The following is an 11,406-nucleotide window of genomic DNA, read 5'->3' as shown; positions in this document are numbered from 1 at the left end:
AAAAAAAAAAAAATCAAAACAGAAAGAAAAGAAGAGGAAACGTTAGAGTCGCACGTCACAATTAAGCTCGTTGAATTATTTAAAAAAAAAAAAAAGAAAGAGAGAGCGCACGTAGGTGTATAATTACTTGGCGGCAAGTAGACTAGTGGAGTGTACGTGTCGTTTTGCAGAACGGACATAAGAGCATTAGCGGAGAGCATAAAAGCGGCCGAGCCTGTAATAACCGAAAGTGTAATGGAGCAGTTAGTGGAGACCCTGCAGAAGCTGCAAGCCAAAGTTTGCGATACAAACCCGAAGCGTTACTACAAATACAAGACCTTGCAGACCCATCTTCTGCCCCTCACGAATATCGCGTTCGATAAACTAGGTAAAAGGTACTCCCGATTAAGATTGCCCCACCACAATTCTAAATTTATTTATCATTAAAAATTAAAAGTAATGTAATCAGGTAAATCAGAAATGGATGGACGAAGTTATATTTAATATAAAATATAAATTATTTTGGGTTTAAAATTTGAAATCTCAATATTTAATTGTTGTATATATTACAACTATTGATATATTCAAAATTATTTATTTTAATAGTAGTGTAGACATTCAATTATTTTAATATTTTTGTTTGAAAATTGAATAGATAAAAGTAATAGCATTTTAAAAAGTTGCATTATAAAAATATTTCAAGAAATATTTATATTCTTATAGAATTATCTAATCTTACAATGTCTAAGTAACCGACTTAAAGAAGATCCAAGAGACTGGTAACGGTAAAAGTTTATTGCAAAAGTAACTCGTGAACATTCGTGGTGCTATGTTCATATTACCTATTTCATTCTTAAAATGAGCGGGATAAGCTTCTAAAGTTTGACCATCTATTTCAGAATTACCGTCTACATTCCTCTGAAAAGTTTTTACAAAGAGAATAATAACTCCTTTATCATCTGGGATTGTTGGAAATGTATCTTTAACAAAGTTTCTTGCAAATTAGTATCTAAAACTGTTTCCATCCTTAATTTGATGAAAACAGAAATGCGGAAGTCATTAAATTCAATACCCCTTTTTTTATTCCTTCAATTTTACTTCATTATTCAGTTCATAACTTGAGAAAAATTATTTACAATTCGATACAATTTCAGATGATAAAAGAATTATTGCTTAAAGATATAATTTACAACATTGTATCTTTATTCAAATTTTCAAGTAATAATCTGATTCAATACATAATCTAATAAAATTATATTCTCACAATTTAAATTAAAATTTGTTAATAGATGCTTGACAGGCAGCTATGACAGAACGTGTAAAGTTTGGGACATTGACAGTGGAACGGAGCTTCTTACTCTCGAAGGCCATAAGAATGTGGTCTACACCGTGTCCTTCAACAACCCAATTTCGTACGTCTCGTTTAACCATTGCTCTTACAATTCATTTGTACTGTCGTCGACCGGAAACGAGGATATAGTCTTTCTCATGCACTCTTTGCCGACGAAATATCTCTATCTAGAGTCCCTTTGTACAGAACGTCTTGAAACACTTCATATTTTATTTTATAACAAAAAAATCGAGATGAAATATTTTTTGTTTAAATGTTAAAAAAATGATGATTTCTTTTATGTATTTGAAAAATAATAAATCGTAATGAAGAAGGATTTTAATTTAATTTAAAACATATTCTCGATTTTAAAGTATTTAATTGTTGATATTAATTTTTTTATATGATATTCGATTTTTAGAGACAAAATCGTAACGGGTTCCTTCGACAAAACTGCAAAAATTTGGTGTTCTCGGACGGGTCACTGCACGGCAACTATGAGGGGTCATAATGCTGAAGTAGTTGTTGCCAAATTCTCGCCAATTTATACGAAAATTGCAACTGGATCTTTAGACATGACGTCAAGAATATTTGACATAACAACAGGTATCTACATTAAGAGTGAAAATTATTATTTAACATCATTATTTAATATGAATTTTGCAAATAAAATTTAATAAAATTATCCATTCGTTATCTAATTCCATCTTTAATACGTTTTTCTCTAAAATTGTGGAAATATAGCATTTTTCACTCTCAATTTTATAATACTCAAGTTAAATTAATCGAAAGATTAATCTTTAAAGGAATGTAAAATGAGCAATGAGATTCGAGGATATGGATTTTTTAAAGTAAAATAAAAATTCGTTTAACAGGTGAGGAATTAGGGATATTGAGAGGTCACACTGCAGAAATAATCGCTTTACACTTCAACAACGATGGAAATCAAATAATAACGGGTTCTTTTGACGGCACTGTCAGTATTTGGGATGCGAGGATTCTCACGTGAGTTTATTTTAAGAAAAAGAGAAAGAAAATTTAATACGGTTATTTCCAATCATCTGAAATTAACTTTTATTCCATTTACAAATATACATACCTTTTTTTTCAAATATTATTTTTTCAATCGAAATCTTGAAAATTAAAAATAATAATTAAAAAACAATAAATCCCAAAGAGAAAAATAAATAAAGTTTTTAATATACTTCATATATTCTTTATTTCCTTGTTACTTACTCTCTACTTACTTTTTTTCCAGTCGCATATGCGTGTTAATCGGTCATCGATCCGAATTATCGAACTGCATTTACAATTTCGATTGCTCGTTGATCGCCTCATCGTCGATGGATAAAACGGCCAAAGTGTGGGACACGAAAATGAACTCGTGCCTGGCCACATTTCGAGGACACGACGACGAGGTCCTGGACCTGACCTTCGACAACAATGGGAAAAAGTTGGCCACTGCGAGCAGCGACACCACAGCCAGAGTTTGGGATGTGAGCACCAATTTCAAACAGCTGGCATTGATGAAAGGTCATCGAGAAGAGGTTTCAAAAGGTGATTCAATCGTCCTGTTACATATAATGCAAATTTATTAGAAAAACTTGATCACCTTATGAATATCTTAATTAGTTTTTATTTATAGGAAAAAGTAAATAGAATAATGCAGACAAGGATATAAGTTGATGTTGGATAATATTATATATATATATATATAATTTAGAAAGATTATTAATAAAGATAAAGGATATAATTTAAGAGAGAGGAAATATTTAATAGAAAATAATGGAGGAAATTGATACAGTGTGTTTCAGCCCAAATAGTCAACATTTACTGACATCATCCTTGGATAGAACGTCGAAATTGTGGTCTTTGGAAAATGGATGCTGCATACAGACATTAGATGGTCATACAGACGACGTGTTCAGTTGTGCATTTTCTTATAATGGCGATACTATTATCACAGCGAGTAAAGATAACACTTGCATGATTTGGAGATGACTCGATTGGTTTCAGGTGTGCCCTTAGCTCTTACTTGTAATTTTGTTCATTGTTTATGTCGTATATTTTTATGCACTTTAAAATATTATTCATTCTTTTGTAGATTAAGGTTGAATATTTTCTTAAATATTTTTTCAATTGAAATAAAAGTATTTTTTTTAATATAATTTAAATTTATCAAATTATAATTGGTATTCAAGTTTTCTAGAAATTTATAGTGAAAGTGTTTAAAGAAATTAAATTGTACAAGAGGAATCCTACATTTTTGTAAGTGATTTTTAAATAATTTGAGATTTAAATAGAAATAAGTAATGTGGAGAAAAGAATAAAGTATAAAAATTATTGTAAAATATTATAAACACAGATCTACACAAAACATTCAATATTTAAGATATTCGATCACATAAATTAATTATAAATTACAGTAGATAAACACCATTGCTTGAAATAAATTTTTTTGTAATTTATAATTAAATTCTATTCAAATCTAAATTTTAAATATTTAAATAAACAATTTATATAAATTACAAATTAATATCTATTTGCAATATTTTGTGTATTATCTAATATAATATTCTCAGCATAAAATAAATATAATTCTCGAAACTCAACAACGTTACAAATTGTACTATTCCAGATATTATTCCAGTGTGTTTATCAAAGATCGCCATTATTATTTTATATCGATTTTAAAAATCCATTTATTCCAAAATAATTACATCGACATATTTTAAAAAGATGTCAGAAAAATTCATTTTCATAAGTCCATTTATTTGTTTATTCATTCGAGGAATACAATGCAAAAGATCAAATCTTTCAGAGAATAATTCTTTTGCATATTGCAAAAAGAGTATTGCAGTCAAGAAGGAAGTTGAGAAACACTGTATATACAATGTATATTTTATGTGTAATATCCTAATATACGCATGTATCGCAACACGCAATCCAATTGTAAATAACAAAATGAGCTTAATTGTACGGAATGCAATATCTCCGCAAGTGAATTGTTTGCAAAGCGCAATTATTCACACAATTTCTAAATATATTAAATTAAACCCGTTATGGCGTAACGAGGAGATGGTATTTGTTAGCAACGGTTTCCATCAAAACGGAAAAACCACCGCGTCGTTTTATAACGAAACTCGCAACGAATACTTGTGGCGGGACGTTTAATTAAAAGTCGCCCCCTTTAAAGAGTGGTATTACACCTACGTTGCATTGCACGGCAATTAAAACAATATCGCGTTCTAAAAATTGCGTAACTCTCCACAGTCAGCATTATCAACAGCGATTAAGTGGCGGTTAAGGAGACAATTATAATAATAATTTTAAAATGAACACTCGTGATCCTCGTTTCGCGAAGAAATGTTATTTCTTTTATATATATATGGAACGACTGGCTATTTCTTCCTGGCTGCGATAATTTTAATTCAATTTTTTGCAGAGAAGAAGTTGATTGAGTTTGCAAAAATTTTGAAGAGATTAATGGATAAATAAAAAGATTATTTAAATAATTGTAGTTATCAAATTCGGATATAATTATAATCAATTTCATTAATAATTCATAAAGTTTCAATCTTCGATAGAAAGTTTGTGAAGAGGATCACACCGTTAAAGGAAATTACAAGAATGAATGTTAATTTTGATATTCGTAATTTTTTTTGTATTTGTAATGAACAAGGGAAAAAAGATCATTGGAAAAATGAATTCAATTTAAATTTTGAGAAACGAGATTCTGTGTTTTGAGACAGTGACAAGAGTGGCAACTTCAATTTTTAAAATTTGGAATTCGATTTCGCTGTATTGAACAGACGTGTTGTTTCTAAAATAATTTATCATTTAATTTGTATGCGAAGCAAGAATTATTCATAATTGGATTCAGATCTGGATGAAATTTATATCAAATAATAATTTGCAGATAATGATATTAATTAATGTTAATCGTTATTCGATAAATAACGATGATGCTCCTTGTTCAAAAAATTTGAGGCAAAACGGATAATTGGAATTGTTTAAGAAAACGACATTTCGAAATAATATTTAGAATGAAGAATGAATGTGTTTTCATCGAAGTCGAATAAATAAATAATTTATATCGTGAAATGACAAATTATTGTACGAAAAAGATTAGGATGTTTCCGAAACGATATTAAAAATTAATTTTCGAGTAATTTGATTTAATTGCGAGATGAAAAATATATGTTAATAATTGCAAAATAAAGATTTAATTTAAATTTCCTACGTGAAATTAATACGTATGAATTGTGATTTATATTTGGTTTAATTTATATTCAAAATGAATGTGTGTATTGTCGTTATTAATAGGAATTTATTAAAGCTTATTATCGTTTAATATCGGTATGAGATGTGTAATAAATTCAAATATATATTGATTGAAATTTGCAAAATATTTACGTTACGTGGATGTCGAAGATAAAAGTGTATATGCGCATAATTTCTAAAAAGTAATTGACGAAATAAATATTATATTGATCCCTGTTATTTATTGATTTCGAATGTATTTGTGAAAAAAACTTTTTAAAAATTTTTAAATATCGTGCACGTTTTAAAAATGATACACAAAAGATTGTATGGAAGAACACAAAAAAGAATTGTATCAAATTGGAACGAGTGGTGGATGAAAGGAAACGAGAAGGAAACAATAGAATGCAGAAAGAATGGAGAGAAATTATACAAAATTGTAATCTTATTGTCAAGATTTAGAAAATAATAAAATAAAAAATTATAAATAAATCAACATAGGAATATATTATTACAACAATCGTTTTCTTAATTGTCTCAACATGATATAGAATTAATTAAATACACTGAACAATAAACGAATTAATATTATTTTGAATAAAAACATAAATAAATGTAAATAAATGTGAAAAATCGTTTAAAAAATTTGCCGTGACAAGTTTCATAATCTTCAAACAAGGATTGTATATCCATCGATCATTGAGAAATACCAAATATATGGAAACGTGTCGATGAGTGGGAGAAACTACCTCGAAAGTCATTCGCGATTGTATACTTATGCGAATAGACGTTTCTACTGTCTCAGTCGGTGTTCTCTACTCGGTCTGTATAACAGTGTCGCATGATTGGGAACGGTCATTTTTTAAAGTCTTTGTTTCATGAGACAAAAGTCGTGTTGTTCGTGAATATCCAGTGAATGAAAAATTAAGAAAAAAAAGAAATTTAATTGTATTAATTAAGAATTAAGACCAAACTTGAAGAGTTAAAAAGTTTTTTTTTGATGAGAAATTAAAATACAATTTCGCAAAGAATTCGTTTTATAAATATGGATCCGTGTGTTTTGATAGTGAATAACGTTTGTTTAACCAAGAAAAGAGATGATGCAAGTAACTTGGTGTTGAAATTGGTGAAAAAAATGTAATTTAAAGAATTATTTTCGATTGTTTCAAATCGTATTTTAATCAAGGATTTATGAATAAAACGATCCTTGTTACATTTGAATCGTGAGATTTACGACTTCATGATTCAACAGATATACTTCAATGTATGACAGTCTGATAATAAAAATTTAAAAAGGTATCAATAGGATTTAAAGATTAAAAATATCGACAAGTTAAAATTAAAGAATGCTTAAAAATTGACGAGGATTGTTTTTCTTCGTGAACTCTTCAAACGCGCGAAAAGAAATTACATTCGAGTGTGCCATCGATCAAGAACAATGTAAAGAATAGTGATCGATTCATCGTACGTCCTTCGCTTGGAATATCCAATTTTGTGTAAGGAAATAACGTAAGAATTTTTCAAGGCTAAGTAATCGACGTGAAAGTTTGAAGAAGATTGGTGGCGTAATTTGAGAAAACAAGTGGATAAGTTTGCTAATGGGAGATCGTGACTAATGGAGTACAGGTGCACGTAAAGGTATTGTTTATTAAATTATGAATTTAATGAAATAATATTCGAATATTGAGAAACTCTATTAAAATTTTTCTAAAACACAGGTTAAAAAATACAGGTTACGAGTTTTATCGGTAATCATAAGATAGCGATTTATCGCAAATATTTAAAGTTTGACGTCCTTGCATATTATACGTTGCACGAGGATGTCATTTCATTAAATATCATAATGTTTAAGAAATTAAACTGCCTTGTTTAAGACGTAGGAAATGTCTTTCTGAAATATGAAGAAGGTATTACAGTTTTCAAAATATCTTTTCTTTCATTGTTTCTTCTTTATATCATTTCATATCCTCGATTTTCATTTTTGTTTTCTCTTTTTAGAAAAATTATATATGAAATTTACATTTAGTTTTATTTTAATTATTTATTTATTTATTATTCCACGTGAAAAGAATTTTTCTTACGAAGAAGAAAAGAAAATAGTTGACAAAAATTTTCAAAACAGTTTAATCGAAATGAAATAAATATATTCAGTTTATCCTTGTGTAATATTTCCAGTCTTATTAGAAAACGCATGTCATACTTATCTGTAAACAAGAACAGATATAATAATTACTCGAGATAAGCAACAAACAATGATTCAGAAAAATGTAAAAACATCTAATTTGATAAGAAATTATTTTCCAATCTATTTTCCGCGAATGTACATTTAGTTTCTCGTCAAAGTGTCATCAAATCTCATAATGGCTCCGATTAAACTGTAATCACGCTAATTGCATCTGGATTCACGCCATTAGAGAGTCATAATCATAATGTAAATATCGTGTTCGGAGACTTTGATGAGGAATCGACTCGTCCATTTTTTTTTTCAACGAAATTGGTGAAAAAAAAAAAAATAAATGGAAAATTTATTTCCATTCTTCGATCGATAAAGGATTATTTTGCAAATAAACTTTTATATGAAGTAACATTTAAATAGTAATGAAATAGTATTTCAAGTACGTATATTAATTAGAAATCATAAAAATATTATCTCGAGGTAGATTTCATTGAAATATAGGAAAAACAATATTTCAAACGCAATTTTTAATTTTAACATTTTATAATGTGATATAATGCAGGGCTTTGCATACTTTTACGAGCCTAGATGCTTCAAAGAATTATCACTTTCGTGACCTAGTTACTTATAATACATATTTTAAGAGGAGAAAAAGAAATTGAGTAAAAAATATCGTTATAATACATAAACGTATTAATTATAATGAGATTTATTAAAAAATATTATTTTTCCTGATGATTCTAGAATTATAATTGTAATTAATAAAACGTATAAAAATATCAATTTTACGTACATGAAGTAAATACCTAAATTTTTTCATTTTTATTTGAAGCATCTTTTATTTTCATCATTCACCATTAAAATAATAAATTGTATTTGTTCGTGATTTAAGCATTTTCAAATTTGCACAAGGTTAAACGTTAAAATAGCATGTTTAAACAGTATTTAAGTGAAATATTAAACTTTTTAGTTTTTTTTTTTTTGTCTAAAATTATTACAAGTGCTCGTCAATTCTATAGCTCTGGAAACCGGTTTTACAGTGTGTATTTTATTAAACTGACACGTACTTTTGTGGTCCAAGAGAAAGGAAATCTCTTTACAATGAAACGATCTCGTTGTAAGGTGAATCGATTCGAGCGATTATTTCGCGTTGCTTCGAGGCAATGAGTAATTAAAGAATTTCGTAAAAGAGTGGATCAAAGGGATGATATCGATTGGATAAAAGAGTGGAGGAGATTTAATGCAGATTAAGTGTAATGCAGTTTTAAATTTAATGATTCGGATATTTAATTCGAATTCCATGTGAAATTTTTGTATTCAAAAATATTATTTTTATTTGCAATATGTATATTGCAACATTGACACCAAAAATATGGTTTTCAGCAAATTCGATCAAAATAAAAGAATTAATGTTGAATACGCATTTTATCTGTGCCATTTTACAATTTAATATACGATGAATATGATCAATCTCTCCAAAAATGATTTAAATAATCAACTATAATAACTTAATCACAAAATTATCATGAAAAAAATTGCCAACGAATCGTTCACGAGTGTATATCCCGCGAATCTACTATTTCTTATTTAAAGTAGCAACGAAACTGTCGACGTCAATTTTAGCCACGTCAAAGCAAACAAAACGATTAGAAAATCTCAAGAATCTTCGTCTCAGCCTCAAGCGAATCGATCTAGTGTGAATTCAACGAGTAGAAGAAAAAAACTGAAAAATCGAAAGAATGCACTTTGGAAATGCATTTCCAATTTCCGTTTTAGGTCATAGGTAATTGAATCTAACTTTCGAGGAACCCAAAATATTACACTTGATTGATCCTCTTAATAACATATATTTTTATTGTCTTAAAATGAGATCAGGGATTATTGATTATGAAGGAGGAAAAATTCACGAAATCATTGTTGCAATCGAGATTAACTTTGAGTAATAAAATGGAGCTATTTTTTACACCTTGGACAAGGTACAAGTGTCTTCGTTGCGCCCTTAATTAGCAACGTCACTGAGAAAAGGGAGAAGACACGCGACAGAAGCGAATTAATTAAGGGAACAATCTCTTGTATAATTATTTGCTGTTGGAAAAAATAATTAATGCGGACGATAAATATATATATATATATATATAATCTATGAAAAGAATCCATCGACCGAAAATAAAGCTGAAGATAAAACCAAACAGTCGAACATCTTAACAAGTTAATCTTGTTCCAACAACATTCCCACGGTTTTCACTTATAATAATCCATCCACGTGCCTCGTTTTTGCCACGTATCCTGGCAAAAACTGTCCACAGGTTAGTAAACATTTCTAGTAGATCTGTATATAATCCTTTGTATATATTTTGTATATAATCCTTTGTATATATATCATCGGTGAGAAAGTTTTGGCCGTGCCGTAATACGCACTGCACCACTTGAAATATTTATTTTAATCTGCTCGGTATATCACGAGACATAGTGCATACGTTCCAACAAATTTCTCCCTGTATAGCGATCCAGATTTACCTCTTTAATATATAGCCGGGCATTTTTCTGACACGTCGTGCAGCAACGAAACAACAACGTTTCAGATGTTTCTAAACGCGTCACGAATCACGTAGAAATTTTTTGCCTGATATATTTGGAGCCAAAAATTTAAACGTACGCGTTTTTGTTTAGGAAAAGGTATTGATTATCATAGAAATATCATTTTAATTGTCAAATTGCTGTAGTATATTGTATACTATTTGAAATACACAAATGAAGTATGGTTAGATTAGATTATATTCCAAGATGAGAATCATCGAAATTTCAAAGATATTTCAAATTACTTCTTTCTATATCCTCTCTATCCACACTTCCTCTACTTAACTTTTCTAAAACTTTGGACCATAAAGGAACATTTCCCAAGTTACCTATCTACTTAAAATTTCATCGTTCTCAAAGAATAATTTCTTAAAAAAAAAATTGCTCCAAGCTCTGATTTATCAACATCCCAATAAAAATTCTTCCAAAGCTTCCAAAGATCGGCTTTAAAATTCCTCCTTCCACATCGAAAACACGTCGAATATTTTCCTGGATATACGCGTGTGATATATCTGTGCGTTCGTAATCATAAAAAAAGGAAGAAAGAAAGAAAGAAAGAAAGAAAGAAAAAAAAAATCAAAAGGAGGCAACGATAAATAAAGTGTCCTGTCAGCATACACACGTCGCTCCTTCCTCTACCATTCGAATCGAACGGGTGGGTGGTCCTATCCTCCTCGTGATAAAGCACGAATTCGCGCTTCCTTCGGTAATAAAAACCGAGATACAGACTGTTCTACAACGGTGGATGGTTCTATGCATTGACTCTGAGCGTACGGAAGAGATAAAGCGGCTTCTCTCTCGCCCGATTTATAGGCTGGTGGATTTCCGCGCGTACAAATTGTAAGGGTAATTAGATTTGGGACGAATGGGTCGGAGATAAGGGAGGATGGACACGGCGATGAATATTTTCGGATTATTTTATAAGGGGATTGTCTTTTCATCTATATCTAGGGAATTGTTTGGTTTCTTTTTTTTTAGTATTTTCGAAAGTATTTTCGAGTTTTATTTATTAATCGTTTTAAAATTGTTGAAAATTATTTGGATATACTAGGGAATTGTTTGGTTTCTTTTTTTTTAGTAT

At 29.4% G+C, this 11,406-nt stretch overlaps 2 protein-coding genes and 1 long non-coding RNA gene across 10 annotated transcripts in view; 2 read left to right on the top strand and 1 right to left on the bottom strand.

Moving 5' to 3' along the window:
• Positions 1–3,453, top strand: part of LOC102674678 (dynein assembly factor with WDR repeat domains 1-like) — a 4,654-nt gene extending 1,201 nt beyond the window's left edge. For all 6 annotated transcript variants that reach the window (XM_031515351.1, XM_031515350.1, XM_031515347.1 and 3 more), the window contains 6 exons: positions 171–374; positions 1,269–1,391; positions 1,731–1,915; positions 2,185–2,314; positions 2,568–2,866; positions 3,114–3,453. In XM_031515351.1, coding sequence (XP_031371211.1) covers positions 171–374; positions 1,269–1,391; positions 1,731–1,915; positions 2,185–2,314; positions 2,568–2,866; positions 3,114–3,310 — 1,138 coding nt within the window. In that variant the 3' untranslated portion in view covers positions 3,311–3,453. The remainder of the gene's footprint in view (positions 1–170; positions 375–1,268; positions 1,392–1,730; positions 1,916–2,184; positions 2,315–2,567; positions 2,867–3,113) is intronic.
• LOC102675212 overlaps positions 2,512–11,406 on the bottom strand; it is a 49,637-nt gene continuing 40,742 nt past the window's right edge. Inside the window, exon 5 of the long non-coding RNA XR_420925.2 lies at positions 2,512–2,880. This is a non-coding gene — a long non-coding RNA (uncharacterized LOC102675212). The remainder of the gene's footprint in view (positions 2,881–11,406) is intronic.
• The window catches only part of LOC102674815 (solute carrier organic anion transporter family member 4A1), a 46,813-nt gene continuing 38,605 nt past the window's right edge, over positions 3,199–11,406 (top strand). The window contains exon 1 of one of the 3 annotated variants that reach the window (XM_031515344.1): positions 3,199–3,325. In XM_031515344.1, coding sequence (XP_031371204.1) covers positions 3,307–3,325 — 19 coding nt within the window. In that variant the 5' untranslated portion in view covers positions 3,199–3,306. Of the gene's footprint in view, positions 3,326–6,884; positions 7,211–11,406 lie in introns of those variants that run through there. The other 2 variants (XM_031515345.1, XM_006609973.2) reach the window with 2 other exon arrangements.

The sequence above is a fragment of the Apis dorsata genome, unplaced genomic scaffold (assembly GCF_000469605.1).
Source record: "Apis dorsata unplaced genomic scaffold, Apis dorsata 1.3 scaffold_67, whole genome shotgun sequence".
Taxonomy (NCBI): Eukaryota; Metazoa; Arthropoda; class Insecta; order Hymenoptera; family Apidae; genus Apis; species Apis dorsata.
The sequence above is the reverse complement of the archived record's forward strand: the minus strand, read 5'-3'. Positions and strand labels throughout refer to the sequence as shown.